We start from the raw sequence: 23,002 nt of genomic DNA, 5'->3' as shown, positions 1-23,002 counted from the left end.
GAATGGCCTGAGCTGTATGTTTACTACAGCTTCTATGCAAGAAATCACAGAAGCGGAGACTGGAGAAGTTAAGCCTGCAGAGTGGCTGGGCGTTGGGATCATCCCTGCGGTTCATGTAGAACATCAGGAGGTGCATGTAGGCCAGACAGAAAAAGAAAGAGGAGAGACCAGTGAACAGGCTGGTGTAAAATCCAGGGGAGGAAAGGTAAAGATCTGGAGGTGAAAATCGGTAAGACAGTCAAGGGTGAGAGAAGAGGATTATGGGAAACTCTTGGGTTTCTGATTTGGGGGACTCAGTGATGGAGCGGTTAACAAGCTGAGGAGGAGCTGACTCAGGGAAGGTGATAATGACCGAGGTTAGCTGGGACGTTGGTTCAGTGCCCATGAGACAGCTCATAGAGGGGGCTACCTTGTGGCTGGACTGAGTCTGGATGTGGGTACAAGGGACAGAGCAGTAGAAAGAGAGAGTAGGAACTCACGCCAACAAAAAGGGGACTTAAAGCTCTAAGAATGGACTTTTAAAAAGAGGGCTTAGCTAGGGAAGAGCATATGGCATGGGGCAGTTGTCATTTAAAATCAGCAGAGACCAGTAAGCAGTTAAGAGAGGCGCCTGAAGAATCAAAACGTGATAGTGTTGTGGATGCCAAGGGAGGCAGACAGTTTAGTAAAAGTGAGTCAGTTCAGTTCAGTCGTTCAGTCGTGTCTGACTCTCTGCAACCCCACGGACCACAGCATGCCAGGCCTCCCTGTCCATCACCAACTCCTGGAGTTTACTCAAACTCACGTCCATCGAGTCCATCCAACCATCTCATCCTCTGTCATCCCCTCCTCCTACCTTCAATCTTTCCCAGCATCAAGGTCTTTTCCAATGAGTCAGTTCTTCTCATCAGGTGGCCAAAGTATTGGAGTTTCAGTTCAGCATCAGTCCTTCCAGTGAATATTCAGGACTGATTTCCTTTAGGATGGACTGGTTGGATCTCCTTGCAGTCCAAGGGACTCTCAAGACTCTTCTCCAACACCACAGTTCAAAAGCATCAATTCTTCGGCGCTCAGCTTTCTTCATAGTCCAACTCTCACATCCATAGATGACTACTGGAAAAACCATAGCTTTGACTAGATGGACCTTTGTCGGCAAAGTCATGTCTCTACTTTTTAATATGCTGTCTGGGTTGGTCATAACTTTCCTTCCAAGGAGCAAGTGTCTTTTAATTTCATGGCTGCAATCACCATCTGCAGTGATTTTGGAGCCCAGAAAAATAAAGTCTGTCACTGTTTCCACTCTTTGCCCATCTATTTTCCATGAAGTGATGGGACCAGATGCCATGATCTTAGTTTTCTGAATGTTGAGTTTTAAGCCAACTTTTTCAGTCTCGTCTTTCACTTTAATCAAGAGGCTCTTTAGTTCTTCACTTTCTGCTGTAAGGGTGGCATCATCTACATATCTGAGGTTATTGATATTTCTCCCGGCAATCTTGATTCCAGCTTTTGCTTCATCCAGCCCAGCATTTCTCATGAGGTACTCTGCATAGAAGTTAAATAAGCAGGGTGACAATATACAGCCTTGACCTACTCCTTTTCCTATTAGGAACCAGTCTGTTGTTCCATGTCCAGTTCTAACTGTTGCTTCCTGACCTGCATACAGATTTCTCAAGAGGCAGATCAGGGGTCTGGTATTCCCATCTCTTTAAGAATTTTCCAGAGTTTGTTTTAGTGCAGTAAAATCAAAATTAGATCCTTTCAGAAGACTAGAAAACACAGACTTTCTGAAAGACTAATTGGAAAAATAAGGAGAAGGCACACATACATAAGAGAGGAATTGAGGACTAGGGCTGGAGATCCAGAAGAGACTGAAAGGTACTGAGAGTTAATGAGCAGCTGTACGCCAGTAACGTTGAAAATCCAATGTTCATCAGCTGGCAAGGAGACAAACAAGCATGGTGCGTCCACACGACGGAACACTGTGTGCCTGGCGCACGCCACGACAAAAGCGCGCTAAGACAAACAGGCCAGACACAGCAGGCCTCTGTGGTGAGACCCCACTTACACGCCATGTCCTGGGTGGGAAAATCCAAAGACAGAAAGAAATCAGTGCTTGCCAGTGGCTTTGGGGGAGGATATGACCGTGAGTGGGTATTGGGGTTTCTTTCTGAGGTGATGGAAATGTCCTGGAACTTAGTGGTGGTGATCGAGATACAGCTCTATGAATACACTAAGAAACACTTACTTGTGTAGATTAAAGTGTGAACTTCATGAAATGTGAAGTAATTATATCTTATTAAAGCTGTTGAAGCTGAAACTCCAATACTTTGGCCACCAGATGCGAAGAACTGACTCATTTGAAAAGACACTGATGCTGGGAAAGATTGAGGGCGGGAGGAGAACGGGACGACAGGAGATGAAATGGTTGGATGGCATCACCGACTGAATGGACATGGGTTTGGGTGGACTCCGGGAGTTGGTGATGGACAGGGAGGCCTGGCGTGCTGCAGTTCGTGGGATCGCAAAGAGTCGGACATGACTAAGCGACTGAACTGAAACCTATTATTAAAAATAGGAGATTGACAGCCCTGAGTGTGGTTGAAAGTATGGAACAGAAGAGTGCGTACACTGTGGTGAGAATACAAAATGTCGGTGGCATCATCCTGTAGAGATGAACATTTGAGTTATGAACTGTCAGTTCAGCTAGTGAGCATGTGCCCCAGAAAGTCATAAGTACACACCAGAAGACGTGTACTGGACTGTCCACACCAGCACAGCTCATGGAGGAGGAAACTGGAAAAGTTCAAGTGCCCCTTAACAGATGAATTAGAATAGACTAAAGCCGTGAAAATGAAGGAAACACAGCTGCAAATGAAACATCGAGAATGAACCTTGGGAACAATGTTGTGTGAGAAACCGTGTGTTTCGGGAAATTACGTAGAGCGTGGTTGTTTGTATAAAGGTAAAAAAATAGTAAAGCTAAGTGAATAAGTTGGAGGTACTTACACAGGTAATATTTCCTAAGTCAGGCAGTAAATAATATCCAAGAGCTGCTGATTCTCAGGAGCGAGGAGACACAGTGGGCTGGGAGGACGTGCTGGTGTCTGTAGTGCAGGATGTTAAGTTGTGTGGTCATTTCAGGAGGGTTCTTTATCATGTTTCATAAACACACAAAATATTGTGCCCTGTATGTGTCCATTATTATAAACATTGACAAATAAAAGTCATTAGCAATATCAAAAGCCGCAGAGTGCCCCAGACTTGGGGACAATTCAGAAAGAAAATTGCTTCCTTAGTAAAGAATCAGAGGCAAGTAGTTATTTTTATGGACTTGAAGTGGAATAATGAGGAAGAGTGAGGAGAGTTGGCTCAGTGGTAAAGAAGCCGCCTGCCAATGCGGGAGACATAGGTTCGATCCCTGGTCTGGGGAGATCCCCTGGAGGAGGGCATGGCAGCCCACTCCAGTATTCTTGCCTGGAGAATCCCATGGACAGAGGAGCCTGGTGGGTTACAGTCCCTGGGGTCTCAAAGTGTCAAACACACCTGAGCACGCTTGCACACATACTAGGAGAGTTGCCCACAAAAGCCTGATTTGGGAAGCTGCTCTTCTCGTACCTGGCACTGCCAGCCTGTAAGCTCAGCGGTCGCCCAGCTCTATCTTGTTTCCACTTCCTCCACTGGAGAACGCAGCCTGCCTCAGCCGTCAGCACCCCTCAGCCACTCACCCTGAGTCCTCAGTCTGCCGGCTTCTCCTCCTGCTCAGTCTTCCTTTCCCTGCGGTTTTCCTGCTCCTCCCTGAAGAGCTGGTCTTGGTCCTCCTTGCAGGGCCGACTCACCGCCCTCTGCTCACTCGCTGTCCTGAACGTCCACCACACCTGCATGGCTAAACCTCAGTCCAGTTTAATCTCTGTTGTCCACTTCATGTGCACATTATAAAATCATGGCCAGGGAAGGTAGGTGACTTGCCTGTGCTCACACCGCCCACGTTGGTTTAACGTCAAAGCCGGTGCTGCTCACCAGCATGTTCCACCGTGCACCGTTCGGCAGCTGTGGGCCTCGTCAGCCAGAGCAGCTGCGGTGATGAAGAAGACCTCTGTGTGCAGACCAAACGGGAGCCTTAGCACCATCCTCCTTGGTGCCAAACGTTTCAGATGTTATTTTCAGTGAATTGGTGCGGTCAGTCTCTCGATACTGGCAACCCTGGAAAACTGCGTGAAACTACACACGCACTAAGCATTTGTAATAATGAAGATCTGTCACCCTGCTTATTTAACTTCTATGCAGAGTACATCATGAGAAACGCTGGGCTGGAAGAAGCACAAGCTGGAATCAAGATTGCCGGGAGGAGTATCAATAACCTCAGATATGCAGATGACACCACCCTTATGGCAGAAAGTGAAGAGGAACTAAAAAGCCTCTTGATGAAGGTGAAAGAGGAGAGTGAAAAAGTTGGCTTAAAACTCAACATTCAGAAAACTAAGATCATGGCATCTGGTCCCATCACTTCATGGCAAATAGATGGGGAAACAGTGGAAACAGTGTCAGACTTTATTTTTGGGGGCTCCAAAATCACTGCAGATGGTGACTGCAGCCATGAGATTAAAAGACGCTTACTCCTTGGAAGGAAAGTTATGACCAACCTAGATAGCATATTCAAAAGCAGAGACATTACTTTGCCAACAAAGTTCCATCTAGTCAAGGCTATGGTTTTTCCAGTGGTCATGTATGGATGTGAGAGTTGGACTGTGAAGAAAGCTGAGCGCCGAAGAATTGATGCTTTTGAACTGTGGTGTTGGAGAAGAGTCTTGAGAGTCCCTTAGACTGCAAGGAGATCCAACCAGTCCATCCTAAAGGAAATCAGTCCTGAATATTCATTGGAAGGACTGATGCTGAAGTGAAACTCCAATACTTTGGCCACCTCATGTGAAGAGTTGACTCATTGAAAAAGACTCTGATGCTGGGAGGGATTGGGGGCAGGAGGAGAAGGGGACGACAGAGGATGAGATGGCTGGATGGCATCACTGACTCGATGGACGTGAGTCTGAGTGAACTCCGGGAGCTGGTGATGGACAGGGAGGCCTGGCGTGCTGCAATTCATGGGGTTGCAAAGAGTCGGACACGACTGAGCAACTGAACTGAACTGAACTGAACGACTAAATCTCAAGACTGCCTTCTCAGCACTTTTCTGAACTTCCAAATTGCCTGTGAAAGGGACTAGAGCATTTGTTAAGTGTTGAGACTACTGCTTTATGTTGAACTTTCTGCAAACCTAATGTAGGAACTTCCTGTAAATACATTATTTTATAAATTCCCTACTAATATTCATTACTTTATACAAGTGAGGCAAAAAGTAGAAAATTTTCTGAAATAGGTAAAACATTAATGGGATCTATGAGTATGCCAAGTCAGGACATCTAACTCCTAGATTCAAAGCTTATTTGAAATAATTGATTGCTTGACCAATAACTCAATTAGAATCATTTTAACATGTTTTGATGTCTGAAGTCACATATTTGAAATAGATCTTCTCCCCGCTTCCTGAAAGTGCCATGCCAATGACTGTGCCACTCACATATAGATCTACTAAGTATATTTAAAATGTATATTATGCATGCTGAAATTTGTTAAATACACTAGTCATTTTCTTTAACTTTTGTCAAATCATACAACATTAGATTTTGGCATAAAGCATAACAGCAAAAACATAAAAATATTATAGAAGGTAGAGAATCTTAAAAAAATTAATTGGCCCCATTTACATTTGGTCTTTGATGATAAATTCTTTTTTGCACATCAGAGAATAGCTGCTTCTTCCCTGGAGCAAAATAAAGGGTTTTTTTCTCCTTCATTCTCTCAAAGTTTATATTTCTGCCCAAGTATTAAATGCATTTCAGTTTCTGTGGGCTGTGCTTCAGAGAACTTCTCTGAGGATGAGCTTTTGAAATATGATTAGGTCTTAATTCTTTAACTATTTTCATAAGCTTTTTTCACAGTTTGCATTCTTATTCAGTAATGGGAAGAAAACTCATGTAAATCTTATATGATCGTTTATGGGTGTTAGCCATGTAAGCATGTTTGTTGCAATGGTGAGAAAATCAGTCTCTTGAATTACAGGGAGGGCAGAAAGCCAGCTGCCCCCCATTATTCTTTAGGTTGTCCATCACAGACCTGAAGACCAATCATTTTAGTCCACAGTATCGACCACAGTTATCAAATCTGTGTAGAGAATGCATCTAGTATTCATTTGCATATTCAGAAATGGGGCAAGTTCAGGAATATGGGCATTTTTTCTGAGAATGGATCCATCAGTAGTTACTGAGGATAGTCAGTGGTGATATTGATAATGACATCACAGCCCTTTTCCAAAACTGTCTAGTTTCTTCCTTCTTTAATAGAGAATATAGCTCCTTACCAAAAAAATAGGCATTGACAAAAACCAAAACACTTGGGGCTCCTACTTACTAGATTAAGGTTCTGGGTAAAGCAACAATATAAAATGACTTAAATGAATTTTCTAGAAATGAATCAAAATCGAAGAATCACTAAGTGTGACATTTGCTGATGTTTTGCAGTTTAGACCAGTTTGCCGTTTTCTCAAGTCAGAATTTGCGCTTAATGATGGAAAGGAAGGAGGAGCCTTTAATTAAAGTAGCCTTCCTTGTAATGATCGTCTCAAACTGAGAACTTAACTGGGACTCCAAGTAAGATTCAGATGTTCTAGGGCAACAGCAGGACTCGATCTCATTAGTAGTAACTCCGTACGGAGACAGGTGGTTATTAGACTCATCATGGTGATCATTTCATAACGTATGCAAACATCAGGTCATTCTTCAGGACACCGGAAACTAACAATATATGTCAACTCTATTTCACTTTTAAAAAGAAAATCATCCTGTGGTCTTGTGCTGCTGGATAGGGAACTCTACTCAGTACTCTGTAATAACCTATAGAGACAAAGAATCTGAAAAAAGTGGATATATGTATATATAGCTAAGTATTAATAGTGTACACACCTTTGCTACATACCTGAAACTAACATGCCACTGTAAATCAACTATAGACCAATATAAAATGTTTAAAGTTAAAAAAATATTTTCAGTTTAAAAGCTTACAAAAAAATCATCTTATGTTAAAATTTATCATCGGCCACTCCCTAAGAAAGATGAGCTGGAAATTCTAGGGAAAAAATTACAGGGGAAACAATGATTTCAGAAATACCCTGGTACATGCTGATATTTGTTGTTGTTTAATCAGTGAGTCGTATCCAACTTTTTGCAACCCCATGAACTGTGGTCCTCCAGGCCCCTCTGTCCATGGAATTCTCCAGGCAAGAATACTGGAGTGGGCTGCTGTGCCCTCCTCCGGGGGATCTTCCGACCCAGGGATCGAACCTGTGTCTTCTGCATTGCAGGCGGATTCTTTACCGTTGAGCCACCAGGGAAGCACTTCCTCTGCTGTCTGTCAAAGATGTGACCAATTTCCAAGATCTTAATTGAAGCTATCTGCATTTCATCTTCAGTTTTGAAGGATACTTTCACTAAGTATGCAATTCTAGATTGACAAATTTTTTGCTTTCAGCACTTTAAAGATTCATTATGTTATCTTTTGACTAGTATAGTTTCAGATGAAAAATCCTTACTCTTTTTACTGTATCCTTTTTCTGGATGTTTTTAGGATTTTACCTTTATTTCAATTCTTGCGATTTGATTATGGTATATCTGATTTGATTTTCATTGTCTTTTTTATTGTTCTGGTTCATTGATCTTCTTCAACTTGTGGGTTTATAGTTTTCTTCACATTGGAAATTTCCCCACAATTATGTCTTTAAATATTTTCCCAAACCTTCTCCTCCTGGTAAACAGTTTCACATATGTTAGTTGTTGTGACATGGTCTCAGCGGGTCATTAAGTTCAGTCTTTTGTCTCTCTGATGGTCATTTGTATTTAAGATGCCTTTTCTTCATATTCAGTGATCTTCTGTAGTGCCAAACCTGTTATCCCACCAGTGAACTTTCCTTTCAGAGAATACATTCCTGTGCTCCAGGCTGTTCAGTCCTTTTTTAGTTCTGTTTCTCTCTTCACTGTGTTCAAGTTTTTGTTTAAATACGTGGGTCTGTTTTTAATTAGTATTTTAAAATCTTTGTCTACTAATTCCTCCATCTCTGTCACTTCTGGGTCTAAGTCTGTTGCCTGACTTCTCTCCTGCACACATATTCCTGCTCCTCCTTCTGTCTGCTTATCTTTGATCCTTCAATCCAGTATCTGCCTCCTGGACAAAGGCAGGGCGAGTGCTGGGCTTCTCTTGCCAGTTTCCCACCCTTCCCAGGGGCACGGACCTGTGCTTCCTGCTCCCACATCACATCTGACAGTGGTGCTTCCTGCATCTCTTCCAGTTTCCTGGCTGTGTACACAGCAGGCTATGTAGAGCCCCAGGTACTCTATCCCGGCCAAATGTAAAGTGTGAATTTTATTTATGCTTTCAAACTTACACCTTTATTTTGAGGTACAACACAGAGATTTTTCAAGTTGGAAAGTTCTGTAAATATATTAAATACAAGTATTTGTTATGAATTCTCTGAATATTGCTGTTGGCAGAGCAGTACACAGTTACATATTAACATCTGGCACCAGCAGCCATAACCACACTCACAGTGTTTGATGAAGCATCAGGTGGATTCCTGCAAAGCTTATGAATAGAAAACACTGCACAGTAAACCGAGCTTTATGCTGCATTTCAAGATTCTGGGAAGCATCTTTCTCTTTAATCCTAAAAGCAAATATATTATTCAAAGATGTATGCTATTATATTTTTAAAGAAACTTCTCTATATAAGATCTGGGCTTGCCTCGAATATGAGTATTCTAGATGAGTCTCCTAATTTTCATCTCCCCAGGTCACGTTCTTGGAAATCATGAATGCCTGGACTTTCACCACTAATGATAGGAAATGAGAAAAAAAAAGGGGGGTGGAGAATGAAGGACTCTTTTGGAATTAAGACAAAATACCCTGCAGAAAAAAGGTAGCAATTAAGATGATTAACCATCAACACTTCTGTGAAAGTTATCTGGTGCTCCTTTCCAGAAGGGTCTGGAACCCAAGAGTTTGATGGGAATCACAGAGAAAGTGGATGAACACATTAGACTCTCGAGCAGAGAAGAGTGAGCCGAGGAAGCAGCCAGGAGGAGCAGAGGGAGCTGAGCCCCAGGGGCAGGAGGCCAGGCCATGGGGGCCAGGAGGTCGAAGGACAGCAGCGAAAGCAAAACCGCTTTCTCGTTTCAGGACTCTCCTCTCATCTGTTATTCTGTGTCTGTTCAGGCCATGCTGCAGATGATTGTTGGAAAATCGTGTTTCTAAATAGTAACCATGGCCATAAAAATAAGATTAAAATAACTAACCCTAACCTAATTTTATGTATGGAAATAAAATGGACAGTCAGTACATCCTGAGAATAAAATTATTCTGAAGTGTTTTGGAGGCAGCTTGCATCGTAACTGAGCTGAAGAATTTCAACAGTACTAACCTAGAGCTTTTCAGACTTACTTAAGAGGAGTTCCAGAGAAGGCAGTGGCACCCCACTCCAGTACTCTTGCCTGGAAAATCCCATGGACGGAGGAGCCTGGTGGGCTGCAGTCCATGGGGTCACTAAGAGTCAGACACGACTGAGCGACTCCACTTTCACTTTCCACTTTCATGCATTGGAGGAAATGGCAACCCACTCCAGTGTTCTTGCCTGGAGAATCCCAGGGACGGGGGAGCCTGGTGGGCTGCCGTCTGTGGGGTTGCACAGAGTCGGACACGACTGACGCGACTTAGCAGCAGCAGCACGAGGAGTTCAGAAATCCAGGCAGCTGTGATTTAGGCTCAAACAGTAAAGGCCTTGGAGGGGGGATATGTTCATTTTATTTCTTCAGTTGGTCTCATTATTCCCCAGAGTATTGATTCTGCTCCCTGTGGCTCTGGCAAGTCCTGGAGGTGTTCATGTCTCACCAGCTGGCCTCATTTTAAAGCCAGCATTGTCGGTTGTCAGTGGCCGGGATGCTTCCTGCATCCCGGGGCTCAGACTGACCCTCTGCCTCTTCCCTGCCTGGTTTCCCCGGTGACTGCTGACACCTGCCTGCACACCTGGGCTCTCCCAGAACCTCCTCTGCCGGCCCTGCAGAGGTCCCCGTGAACCTCTCCTTCTGCACCCCGAACCAGGGATGAAGGACCTCACCGCCCACCCTGTCCTTCACTCGAGGACACGGCTCCGCTAAAGCTTAGCCCCCCAGTTCCGCCCCCTCCACAGTCAGGCCTCTCCGTCTTCCTACACACAGCTGTGCTGTCCTCCTATGAAAAACAAACGAGCAACTGCCCTTTCTTTCCACACTTGCCCTGCAACCTCCAGCCCATCTCTCCGTTGTTCGGTAGCAGAGTCTGGACCCCTCGCCCCAGCTCCTGCCATCCCCTCATCTCCTGGGCTCCACGGGGCACTGGGCCCACTCAGCTCACATCTGGACCACCAGTCCCGCTCATGCCCACCTTGACACTCTGGAAGTATTGATGAAAGCATCTTTAAATTAAAAAGTACTGGCTGAGACAGATGCACCTTGTGAGTTTCTCCACGGCCTGGGTTTCCTCCAGAGTGGTTTATCAGTCACGGAGCCGCAGGGACTCTGAGTCCCTGGGAGAGCAGCCGCAGTCAGGCCCGGCCCCTCTTGGGGCTCCAGGTGGGAGGGCCTCGAGGGAGCTGGGGAGCTTGTCATGAAGCACAGGGCTTCGTAGTCAGCTTGGGTCCTGTAACAGACCCACATGGGCGCCTTGTTAGGAGCAGAAATGTCCCCCCAGCGGCTGGGGGGCATGAGTCTGCGGTGGGTGCCGGCAGGACACCCTCCCGCCCCACCCCTACACACGCGCCTTCTCACTGTGACTGCGCGACTGCGTGCGGGGCTGGTGGGGCCTCTTCTTACCAGCGGATCCTGGCTCCAGAGCCCTACCCTGCAACCCAGTGACCCCCAAACGATGCTGTATGTGTGTGTGTCTGTCTATCTGTCTCAGCCTGTCTGACTCTGTGCGACCCCACGGACTGTGGCCCGCCAGGCTCCTCTGTCCATGGGATTCTCCAGGCCAGAATACTGGAGTGAGTTGCCATGCCCTCCTCTAAGGGATCTTCCCGACCCAGGGATTGAACCTGTGTCTCCTGCATTGCAGGCGGATTCTTTACCGTCTGAGCCTCACTCCAAACACCACCACTTGGAGATGGTTTGTTCCCTGGAGAGGTGGAATGAGAGAGGAGACCCAGGGCTAAAATTAAAATGGAATTGTACAAGAATCCATATCCTGAACATCTAGACGCCCTTCTGAAAACCTTGGTCACCAGGTGTGCGCCTCCAGGCGGTAAACCCGAGGGCACAGCGCTGGGCAGTCAGACGATGGCTGGGAGAGCCCGGGAGCCAGCGCGCAGCCATCCCCAGGCCTGCCGGTTCTAGAGGGCCACGCTTTAAATAAGAATGAATGCCAAAGGTCACCCAAAATGCAAAGCAATTTCTAAGGTGAAAAACAGACCAAAACGGGCAGGCTCAGCAAGGAAATAGAGGGAACTAAGAAAAAACAGAGATGCTCTAGAGAGCAGAGCATGTGTGTGTGCTTGGACACACAGACGTGTCCGGGTATATGTGAAATTAACCCCCGGGGAGCAGTGGGACCCTGAGAGGCCCTGGGCCAGCGCTCCAGCCAGTGCGGGGCCTGCTCCCCTGTGGGTCGGTCCCGGCTCCCTCACGCCCTGTGAGTGCTGCTGCGGCGGGTTACTGAACCTCGCTGCACCTCAGCTTCCTCAGCCCTTATCAAAGGGCGCGTGATGGTGCTGTTCAGAGAGCAACAACAGAGCTCTTGGAAATATAAATTGCATGGCAGAATTTTTTTTAAATCCACAGTTGAGAAATCCGTACAAAATATTAATATCAAAAAGACAGGGTAATAGAAAATAGAAACGATGAGAAAAAGAGACGATAAACCTGAGAGGTGTAGTCCTCAGAGCTGAAAGGCAGGCGGTCGGAGAGAGGAGACAGAGGGAGGGAGGGTTGGGGAAAAAGGAGACAGTCATGACCAAAACCTGTTCTAGAATGAGGGCCACAAGCCCAGACCGACAGGGCCAGTGTGCTGCCTGCACAGTGCGTGGGAGGGGAGGCCGGAGGCTTCACCACGACGTCCCCCCGGCTAGGAGGATAAATGGAGATGCAAGGCTCCCAGAGACAGCAAAGCAGCTCACACACAGGCCCGGAGCTCGAGTGCAAAGGAGAGAACGCGGCTCTCGGGGTGTGGGCTGGTTCTGGGAAGGCCACCCCACTTCCGGGGCACAAGCGCGGTGCGATTTAGGTGCACTTGTCACTCCAGGGAAGGAGGGCAGGAGGGGCTCAGATCTCAGCTCAGCGCCTCTGGGCCTCCCCTCCACCTCGGTCAGGAGCGTCTAGTTCTTTTATCTCTAAACTAAGGGAAAGGGCATTAAATTTACCTCCCCTCCTCCTCGCCACCCCTCTCCCCTGGTTTCCTCTTCCTGCTCTTTCCTGTCTCTCCCCCTGCACCTCTGAGCCGGCACACTTCTGCTGGATCTATTTCTGTCTCTCCTTCTCCCTTTCTCTTTCCACAGAAGTCTGTGTTTGCCTAATAATTGGCAGGAGAGATCTTTTTTTTTCTCTTTTGCTTTTTAAGTGATGAATAGTTGGCATTAGATCAAAGGCAAGGCCTGTGGTTTTCTGGCTGCCCCAGAAGGGCGTTGCGGCTGGCGGCCGGCCCAGCGCCTGGTGACGGGCGTGTGCAGAGACGCCACGCTGACAGGTCACTGTGTGTGTTCGTGTGTGTGCTCCTGTCCGTGTGTTTTTCAGGCCAACAGCAGGCTGAAACAGATTGAGAAGGAATACACCCAGAAGCTGGCCAAGTCTTCTCAGGTAAGAACGTTAAACAAAACAGAGCAAAACCAAAGCAAACAAGAAAGAAACCTCAGCATAAAGGGGTTTGTACTTCACAGCTCAACGCACTTCTTTTCAGTCTTTTTATGGATGAGTACCATGTTTTGATAAGTATGTGTATAGATAAAATAGGTTTTTAATATTTCAGTCTCAATTTTTAAAAATCAGGCAAATCGAACCATTTGAACCAACACACACAGCCAAGTCGTGGCACCTGTGTGCTCAGGTGTTGTAAAACCAGCCTGTGCACTTGGACAAGCCCCGGCCGAACCACGTTTCACAAGGGCAGGAGATACACGCCTGCACTTGTGATAGAAACGCTCGTGATGCCATCTAGCTCTTCTGCAGTGTTCCGTGTTTCTTCACCTAAATGCTGATTTCAAACTGTAGTGCCAGAGAAGACTCGTGAGAGTCCCTTGGACAGCATGGAGATCAAACCAGTCAGTCCTAAAAGAAACCAGTCCTCAATATTGATTGAAAGGACTGATGGCTGAAGCTCTAATATTTCGGTCTTCTGAAGTGAAGAACTGACTCATTGGAAAAGACCCTGATGCTGGGAAAGACTGAGGGCAGGAGAAGAGGGTGTCAGAGGATGAGATGGTTGAATGGCATCACTGACTCAATGGACACTTGCTGTACTTAGTCACTCAGTTGTGTCCAGCTCTTGGGCAACCCCATGGACTGTAGCCCACCAGGCCCCCTCTGTCCATGGGATTCTCCAGGCAAGAATACTGGAGTGGGTTGCCATGCCCTCCTCCAGGAGATCTTCCCAATCCAAGGATCAAACCCAGGTCTCCCACATTGCATGCAGATTCCTTACTGTCTGAGCTACCAGGGAAGCCCCTCAATGGACATGAATTTGGACAATTTGATCCCTCCTGGTGAGGGACCAGGAGGCCTTCTGTGCTGCAGTCCACGGGCTTGTGAAGAGTCAGACACAACTGAGTGGCTGAACAGCAACAGCAAAAGGCTGGTTAACAAGATTCAAAATGGCAAGTTCACCAAGTTAAATTAGCAGCTCCACTGTTGACTCCTTTTGGGGGGAAGAAAATTTACAAGCCTGCGCCCCAGCAAACGCTCCTTGCTGTGTGTTGTTACTGCAGTAGTTTTAGTAGAAGGTTTTCTGCACAAGTTGTTATAAAGATCTCCTTTGGTATCACCCAGAAGATTCCAAGCATTCCTTAGCTGTGTGAGTCATTCTGGAATAAACAAATGCTGATTTTCATCTTACTGATGGCGAGATTAAGCCATTTCATTTTATAGACATCATATCTAATGACTTTTTAAATCAGCTTTTCTTAGTATTTTCGCCATGAGTACAGTGAGATGTGGCGGTCAGCTGAAATGTTTGTGCCTTTCTACAGGTCACCAAACAGTGGTGTTACTGGCAACACCACAGCAAAGTAATAATAAAACTAAGAAATTTATGGGTCTCTGATCATATTGACTGGCGGAGGAAATGGCGACCCACTCCAGGATTCTTGCCTGTGAAATCCCATGGACAGAGGAGCCTGGTGGACTAGAGTCCAAGGGGTCGCTGAGAGTCGGACACGACTGAGCAGCTGAACGACAGCAGCAGCAGTCCCAGTGGCGCATTCAGTCCTCGTTCACAGGAACTCGGCTTAGAGACTACTCCTGGCCCCATTTTTCACTGGAGAAAACAGACTCAGAGAGGCGAGGTCACACAGGTTAGCAGGTGACTAAGCCAGCAGCCAGCCTGTCTTCCAGCTGGAACAGAAGCTCTTAACCTGACACCACCCATCTGACCCAACCCTCACATTTTTAATATGGCAAAACTCTGCCGAATAACTATGAAATTTCTTAGGTTCTGCAGTTATCAGTAAAATGTGATATATAGTCCCATCCTGTCGGGAAAGCAAGAAGTCTTTGTCTAAGTGGAGACTGATGTGTTTATCTGAAAGCTGAAGGCAATTCTTGATTGCCCTTCTCCCAAGAAAGCAAACAGGGAAATGTTCTTTTTAATCCAGTGAGAAAGGTTGTTCTAGTCAAAAGAAATCTTATTACTCCGAGTGCTAAACTAGAACATGAAAACACCCGAGCTGGCATCCCCTCACATCCTGCTTGCAGTGCTTTATGCTAAATGGGGAGGCAGGAGGCAGCTGCGAGTGAGAAGCAAGACTGCTGATGGGAATGCCAGGATGAGCAGGATGTTGACGTTTATCTCAGGAAAGGTGTGAAGGAGCCTGACTAGTCCTCGGTAAAACAGATGGAACCTGAGTGGTGTGGAAGCACGGCTGAGCCTTCTGAATACCTGCCCTACCACTTGGGCCACCGCGAGCCCGTTTCCTGCCGCCTCCCGAGTTCCCTGCGCTCACTTGTGAAACAAGGGGCAGCGGTGACCTCAGAGCCGCTCGGCGCAGGGAGGGCCTGGAACCCAGCGAAGGCCTTCACCCTGTGAGTTCTCACCGGAGCTTGAGAGACAGGAGAGAAGGGGGCGGAGGATGGAAAAGAATGGAAGGAGCAAGAAATTGGTTATTTTAAATTTATTTTGGGGTGCTCAAGAATTGATGAAACCTCCCTCCAAAATCTGGAGAGGCAGTGGGGTGCTGACCATTTCCCTCAGTAGGGACGAGCAGGAGGCAGGGAGCAGAAATCAGCTGTGCCCGCGGTCACATCCGTAAGTGAAGGGCAGGGCGACCCCCAGAGACAGGGCCCCCACCGCAGGCCCGACCTTCCCCGAGAGGCGCGGTGGGCTGACCGCACGGCGCTGTGCGTGCCCCGCAGCGTAAAGCTGACGTGCGTGTGAGCGCGCGCATGTTTCCATCTGCGAACTGGCGCTCGAGAAGCGCTGGCCCACAACCCAGTCAGTTCAAAGCAGCAGATGATTTAAAAATAAACACTGAGACGGAACTGCGGGCTGACTTTCACTGTTTTCCCGAGATAGTTTGCTGGAATCTCTAGCTCGTATCTCAGCTGAGGGGACTGCCAAAAGCAAAGCTGCTTAACTGTTTATCAGATTTTTTAAAAATCCTCTCAAAAAAAAAAGATGAACGCATTAGTAATGAATGCATGGTACCTAGGGGAGCATCAGGTTAAATTTGGAAAATATTTTAAATATTTTCCTCCCTTGAAGGAACTTACTTCATCCTTAAGATTTTATCAAGCTGTAGGACCTCGTGGCTCGTGGCCCCTGCACCCTTGGGGACCCGGGACGGTGCCCCCCGACTCCCCCCAGGATGCTCAGTGTCCCCCCGATGGGGACGCTGGCACCCTCCCTGGGCACATTCCTGGGAGTTCCCATCAGGACCACATGTTTGTTCTTTTTTATCTTAATATTAACTTTGCCTTTTCATCTTTCATGTGGTCTTCCCCACTCAACTGACTTACCTGGTGGCCATTTTTCAAAGGGAAATCTTGCCGTCTTACAGGAATGTAGACAGTGTGGAGACGTGCTGGTGGAGCCCACCCACGGCCCCCCACGCCCCCGCTGGTGCAGAGCGGAGCCCAGGCGCAGCCCCCTGCCCGTGCCCCGGTCTTCCTTCCCTGCCCAGCCACCCGGAGGGCACGTGCACCCCTCTGACTCCTAGGATCTTTTCTTCAGTGTTTGCCAAACCCTGCCAAGTACATTGTACTTTAAAGAAGAGTTTTATGAAAATCTTGACTATACTATGATCTGAAAAACAAGAGTTAAAAATGAAAACCTACTCTCTATTTAGAATCCTGTTACTTTTGAGACCTGGTAAGACCACTGACGCTTATGCAGAGTGTATCGTAGCGCTCAGTGGTTAGCTTGTTCCCAGCATTAGCTCCATATAGCTTTCCTTTTGCTTCCCCATATACTAATTTTCAATATCCACGTGGAAATGTTCTAACCCACTTCCTGTAAAGCTAACACGGGGTAGGCGTTTAGTTGAGTTATGGCATTTTGTTCTATGATTTTTAATATGATTAAATCAAAACCAGGAGGGTTTGATTATGATTGTGTGTGTCCGTTTTTGTTTTTCTGAGAAACTTCTTGAATTATCATTCTATGAAAAGACTGTGTGTGCGAGCTCAGTCATGTCCAACTCTTTATGGCCCCATAGACTGTAGCTCTCCAGGCTCCTCTGTCCATGGAATTTTCCAGGCAAGAATCCTGGAGTGGGTTGCCATTTCCTCCTCCAGGGGATCTTCCCAACCCAAGAATCAAACCTGTGTGTCCTGCATCAGCAGGTGGATTCTTTACCACTGAGCCTCCTGGGAAGCCCTGTGAAACCCTATGAAAAGACTAGATTATCTCAATGTAATCACTGAGGTATTATATCACTGATTATATTATAATCATAGTATAATTGTGGATCATAGTTCCACGACTTCAGTATCTATCAAGTGCCAGTGATGTGCACCGAAGAGAAGATACTCTCTCACAGGCGAGGGCTACAGCCGAGACCTGCTTAACTAGTTAGCGTGATTACTTCTCAGTCTCAGAGTAAACCTAAAACTGCTTCTAAGTTATCCACATTTCAGTCACCTCTCTAAATCGATCACATCTGTCAGCCTCTCAATTTCATTGTGAGGCATTTTACCTAAAGTGTTTTGAAACTCTTCCTGAATCATCATCATAAGTTTTAAAATGCAACTTTCCAAAGATAATTTCATTATTTCTCCCAGAGGCATCTCATTATTCCCGCAAAGAATGTAAGGTTTCATTTTCTAACAAAAGCAAGCGTGTTCCCTCAGAACATCCTGCCCTTCACCCGTTGTTCCTTCCAAAACATGCAGTAACTTCTTTTTGATGAATGCATGTCATAAATCTTCTAAAAGGAAGAAACCCACATCTCATGTCCTTGTGGTCATTTGAAGAGCTCCCCAATTTTTTTTTTTTAATCTTCAGTCTTGGTCAGTTAGAAGCAAATCTAAATCTTAGTAATTCGTAAAGACACGAAATTACTTTGTGCTTTAACAGTGCATCGTGTAATCGTGGTGAGGGATGCACAAATCAACGTGTGATGAATTGGCACAGAAACAAGCACACGTGCACGGTGAGCGCGCTACAGAACGCAGCTCTCGCTCCTGCCACGCTCTAGTTTACTCAACTTGAAACGCTGCAATAGCCATAGAAATAGTTATTTTTACTATTTGGCCCCAAGTTCTTATGAAATATCCATCTTGGGTTTCATGTTGGGCCAAGGAAATCTGGCTCCTCCTTATCTCTGGCTCCTCTGGCTCTGTGACTGCGAGCTGATCATTCTGTGCCTCAGTTTTTGACATTTACTCTAAGAATTTAACCTTCCCTGTTTCATAGAAGTGCTATGAGAATGAACTGAATTGATGCCAACTTGGAAACATTTAATCAGAATTCAAAAAACAGATGAAAACATCTTCGTTCTCAGTAAATGAATCCCTCCGCTCCTTGCAGAAGGTTCCAGTTTGCACTTTAGAATGTAATATATTTTGTCATTTATTTCACACTTGTCTTCTATTTGATTATTTTCAAATTCTAAGTGTTGAACTCAGCCACAGTGAGCTTGTGCACTTCTCAAAGCATAAATGTTCCTTTTTGGGGTAAATGCTCTCTTTTTGTCAGCGTGTGTGAGCTCAGTCATTCAGTCGTGCCCGACTCTTCAGCCCTGTGGATTGTAGCCCACCAGGCTCCTCTGTCCAGGCAAGAACACTGGAGTGGATTGCCATGCTCTTCTCCAGGGCATCTTCCCAACCCACGGACTGCACCCGCAGGTCTTGTGTCTCCCGCTTTGGCAGGCTGGGAAGTCCGTGTCAGTCGTAACAGCTAATGTTTCTACAGGACTTGGCTTCTGGAAGACTCCAGACAGTTTTTGTTTACTGCCTCACAATACTGTACTCTAGTTTTGTTATCAAAACACAGTTGAAAAACTGAGCTTCAAGGAAAACACAGAACTAAGTGGTCCAGTGTTTCTCACCAACCAGCCCTTCTCCAGTAGACCCAAAAGTATAAGGGCCTAACCCATGATGAAAGTTTCTTCTTCTTTTATTAGAAGGGAAAACTGTTACCTCCTTCTGAAAGGAAGTTTGTTGAACTGCTGTTGAATTTTAAAGGAAAAGGAGACATCCGAACCCAAAGAAGAGTAAAGCTTCCGGTAAACCTGTTAAAGAGAAAAGGCCCTCACCCGATTATTCGAGACCACAGAGGGGACCCCGTGACAGAAGAGAGCCAGTCCTCGAATGTGGAGAAGCCACAGCAGTCTATATGAGTCAGGAAGAGAGCAACCTGTTGGGAGCGCTATCAGGATAAACTCCTCTTCAATCCCGAAACCTTGTTTAGAAGGAAGAGAGGGCAGGAGCTCGCTGAGAGGAAGCGCCTAGCACAGCAGCCCGCCCAGGCGGTGGTCAGGACTCTGCCTGTGTCCTGGTCGCGCGCTGGGTCTGCCTCTGTGTCCCGCTCTGTGAAGACGGGCGATGACAGTGCTGGCCGAACAGGAGTGACTGACACAGGAGCGGAGGTGCTTAGCACAGTACACGAGCGTGAGCGCACACTCAGAGGCCGCTGTGTAGAACTAGGTGGCTATGAAGAATGGACTCTCTGATGATTTTTTTTGGTTATTAGAGTTCAAAGTATTATGAAAGGCAAAATAGCTTTTTTTTTTTTTTTCCTACTCCAGCAAGACTGTTTCTCGGTAAAATAAATCCTGACACATTTCATATTTTCGGGATCACAGATGTTCTTTCCCCTGATGAGTAAATACTGTGGAATGTTGTAGTGGGAACGGCTTCCAGGCGTGTTTGGCTCAGCAGTTGCTCACCATTCACAGCTTTCCCGTGTGGAGTCTCATGCACGGGTGCGCGGGGCGCTAGCTGTGGCCGCGCCTCCCTGCGAGCGCGCCCGGCAGGCTGGGTGCACGAGGCGGGCTGTGTCCGAGGCCCGAGTCGCAGCGCGCGCTCTCGTTGCAGGTGATCGCCGAGCTGCAGGGCACCGTCTCCTCGCTGCGGGAGGACAGCAGCCGGCAGCAGCTCGCGGCCGAGCGGCGGCTCCAGGAGGTCGTGCGCAAGTTTGAAGACGAGAAGCAGCAGCTGATCAGAGAGAACGAGCGAGCTGTCAAGGTAAGGCGCTTTCACGTGGCTGCCGGCAGGCGAGGCCGCCGCAGGCACCCTTGTCCAGCGCGCCCCCTGGCCTCGCGTGCGCTGGGCTCTGATGCGGCCGGCCCTGCGAGGCCACGTGCCCGCAGGGACAGGCCACCTCAAGCCCAGCACGCCCACAGCCGATACATGCTTGAGAGCCACCCCATGCCCACCCCAGGCTCCTTGGAGCTGCCTCTGGCCAGAGCGAGCGCGTTGGCACTGCTGGCAGGTAAACGCACGGGCAGCTCCCGTTTACCTGCCCCTGCGCGCCACGTCCCCCAGCACTGCCCGGGTCTGATGCGCGGACACCCGCTCTATGGCGGCCCGCCTCCGACGGCCGGGTGATCCCCTGGGCCGGTCCTGACTTCACCGCAGAGAACATGGATGAAAGCGTCTGTGTCATTTGGGGTTTAATGTGAGGGTGAGAGTCTGGAGCCTTTATAAGTAACATTTAAAGAGAAAGTGTGTGTTAAAGAATTCCCGGCAAAAGGCTGTTTCTCGGTCATTTGATTTTGTTACAAGGGTGCTGAGCGCAGGTAGGGTGATCACATCAGAGCGTTTGGGCTTTGTCTCGCCTCTTCTGCCCAGTGTCTCCGTCCTTCTCTCTTCTGGCCTGTTGTCGGCCATCCCTGTGATTTGGGGGGAAGTCAGTGTCCGCGTCGCTTGCTTTTTCATATAAACCCTTTACGCTGGGCAGCGCGAATAGAAGCAAAAACCTTAAGATGTGGACAAAACCTTCCAGGCCAGCACACCCTGCCTCCTGACCAGGGGTGAGGACCTGTTTCCTCCTTCATGAGATTTTCCCTATATTTTTCCACCTGTGAGCATTTCTTTCCCCCCTACATGTGATGAGACGCAAAAAGGTGTTTCTTTTTTCATATTCTGATAATCTTTTTTAATCTTTGAATTTTCATTTATAAATGCAGGAAAAAGTCCGCATTGGTCTGTAGAACTCTTTTGCTTTGTATGAACTGTTGACTACTTTCTTTCAACTCTTTTTCTATATAAAGATTTCATTTTAAGTGAATTTCTTTTCCACTTGAAATCCAAATACTGCGTTGTTGGTAATTGCCAAATTTTAAATAAATAATTGGATCCCAACATATGCAAAATGGAAAACATCAATTTACTCCATAACAACATAATTTCTAGTCTTGTTTCTTAAAGATTAAAAAAATCTTGAAAGAAATACAATTCATATTTGCCTAGTTTTGTTTATTTTTGCAGTGGTAACCTGTTTACCTGTTACAACGGAAAAACCTGATCCTAATTTCCAGCCAACCGTCAGATCATAAAAGCTGAAGTTGAAGTTAAATGATGAGAGACATACATTGACACAATACACTGGGCTTCCCTGATGACTCGGCGGGCAGAGAGTCTGCCTGCGGTGCAGGAGACACAGTGGATGCAGGTTCGGTCCCTGGGTTGGGAGGATTCCCTGGAGAAGGAAATGGCAACTCGCTCCAGTATTCTTGCCTGGAAAACCCTATGGACAGAGGAGCCTGGCAGGCTACAGTCCAAAGGGTCTCAAAGAGACAGATAAGACTAAGCACACAGGCATGGCATCCATATACATGCATACATATATATATTTGTAACATATAATGACCAAAGCTTAGATGCCTGAAAATAAGTAAAATTACAATGTAGATAAGGTGTGTTTGAGTTTTGATTCATTCATTTATACTCTGGTGAAGTGCATGACTTTTTCTTTACTGACCTGTATCAGTGTTAATGTGTTAACACTTGTTGCCTTGCTTTTTTTTTTTAGGCTATGTCACAAAAATAAGAATGAGAGCTAGTATTTCTTCAACAAGTACTGTGTACCAGGCTTTCTGCCAAACCTTTCCTTTCATCCCATGTTCCATTGTCTCATTTAAGTCTTATAAGTAGTCTTGTCGAGGAAGGCATTTCCATCGTCCCATCTTACAGATGGAAGAGTCAAGGCTCTGGGGTGATGTGACCAGCGAGGACAGGTTCAGTGTCTTCTGAGGCAAGAGCCTCAGCGACTTCACCGTGCACAGAAGCCCGGTGCCCACACTGCCTGTGACAGCGAGTCATGCCCGGTGCATCGGTGAGCGCGGGAGCCCTTGCTCTCGTCTCCTGGCTGCCTGAAGGCGGGCAGCACCTTTGCAGCGGCTGTTCCTCTCGGCATTCTAGTCATGCTTGTTTTGTAGACGCAGATTCGCGAACGGAGTTAGGTACTCGAGAGAGACACAGTCACCAAGTCCATGTGTCTGCGTATACACTCAAGGAAGCCGACGAGGACCTGCGGTTTGTAGTGCTAGATACCACCGTAGTTAAATGTCGGTTGTCAGCAGTGCTGTAAGAACAGTGTGTGCGCTGCCTGTGAAGTGTGCCTCTGTCCACCTTCCGGGTTGGAGGATGGGGTGGGCGGCAGACCCAGCAGCAGGCCAAGCAGGCCACCGGAGGGTTCCCGTGGGTACGCGGGCCTTTCGTCACAGTGAGGCTTTAGGGGAAGATGGAGGTGTTGAGTAGGCCGAAAAACCCACTTACAGGGCCACCAATCTGGAGAATAGTACAGAGTACCCCTCACTATTCAGTCACCCCGGAGGCATGCTGTTTCCAGGATCCACCCTGCGTGGCAGGTAAAGACGCGCCCAGAGCTTTAGCCGGAAGGACGCCCCTTCCCGCGCTCACATGCCTATCATGGAGCTCCCGTTCCGGGAAAGGCCCCCACAGCACCAGCGTTCCCATCTCCTTTCGGTGCTGTTCTTTCCACCCTAGCACATCAGCTGAAAACTGAGCAATGTAGAAAACGACGCTGCAGAAGGATACTGAAGGATCTGAAAGATGTTCACAAGACAGTTTTCAATGAAAATGCAATTTACAAAACATTAAGTGCATAAGAGGTCGTCTTTGCCCCCCCCCCCCCCCGCCAAAAGTATATATAAAGAGAAGAAAGGCTGGAATTATGTGTCAGCATTTTGCTGGTGGATACTGTTAGTGGTGGAATTTGTGGTAATTTTCCTCTCTTAGCTCTATACTTTAGTTCTTTTTTAAATTAATTGATTTATTTTAATTGGA

At 47.0% G+C, this 23,002-nt stretch overlaps 1 protein-coding gene across 8 annotated transcripts in view; it reads left to right on the top strand.

Moving 5' to 3' along the window:
* CEP112 (centrosomal protein 112) overlaps positions 1-23,002 on the top strand; it is a 330,761-nt gene that overhangs the window by 247,330 nt on the left and 60,429 nt on the right. For 7 of the 8 annotated variants that reach the window (XM_061393053.1, XM_061393051.1, XM_061393050.1 and 4 more), the window contains 2 exons: positions 12,836-12,898; positions 19,787-19,936. The exons of the other annotated variant lie outside the window; for it this stretch is intronic. In XM_061393053.1, the coding sequence (XP_061249037.1) occupies positions 12,836-12,898; positions 19,787-19,936 (213 nt within the window). The remainder of the gene's footprint in view (positions 1-12,835; positions 12,899-19,786; positions 19,937-23,002) is intronic. 8 annotated transcript variants of the gene reach the window in all.

The sequence above is a fragment of the Bos javanicus genome, chromosome 19 (genome assembly GCF_032452875.1).
Source record: "Bos javanicus breed banteng chromosome 19, ARS-OSU_banteng_1.0, whole genome shotgun sequence".
NCBI lineage: Eukaryota > Metazoa > Chordata > Mammalia > Artiodactyla > Bovidae > Bos > Bos javanicus.
Note: the sequence above shows the minus strand (reverse complement) of the source record. Positions and strands in the feature narration are given on the sequence as shown.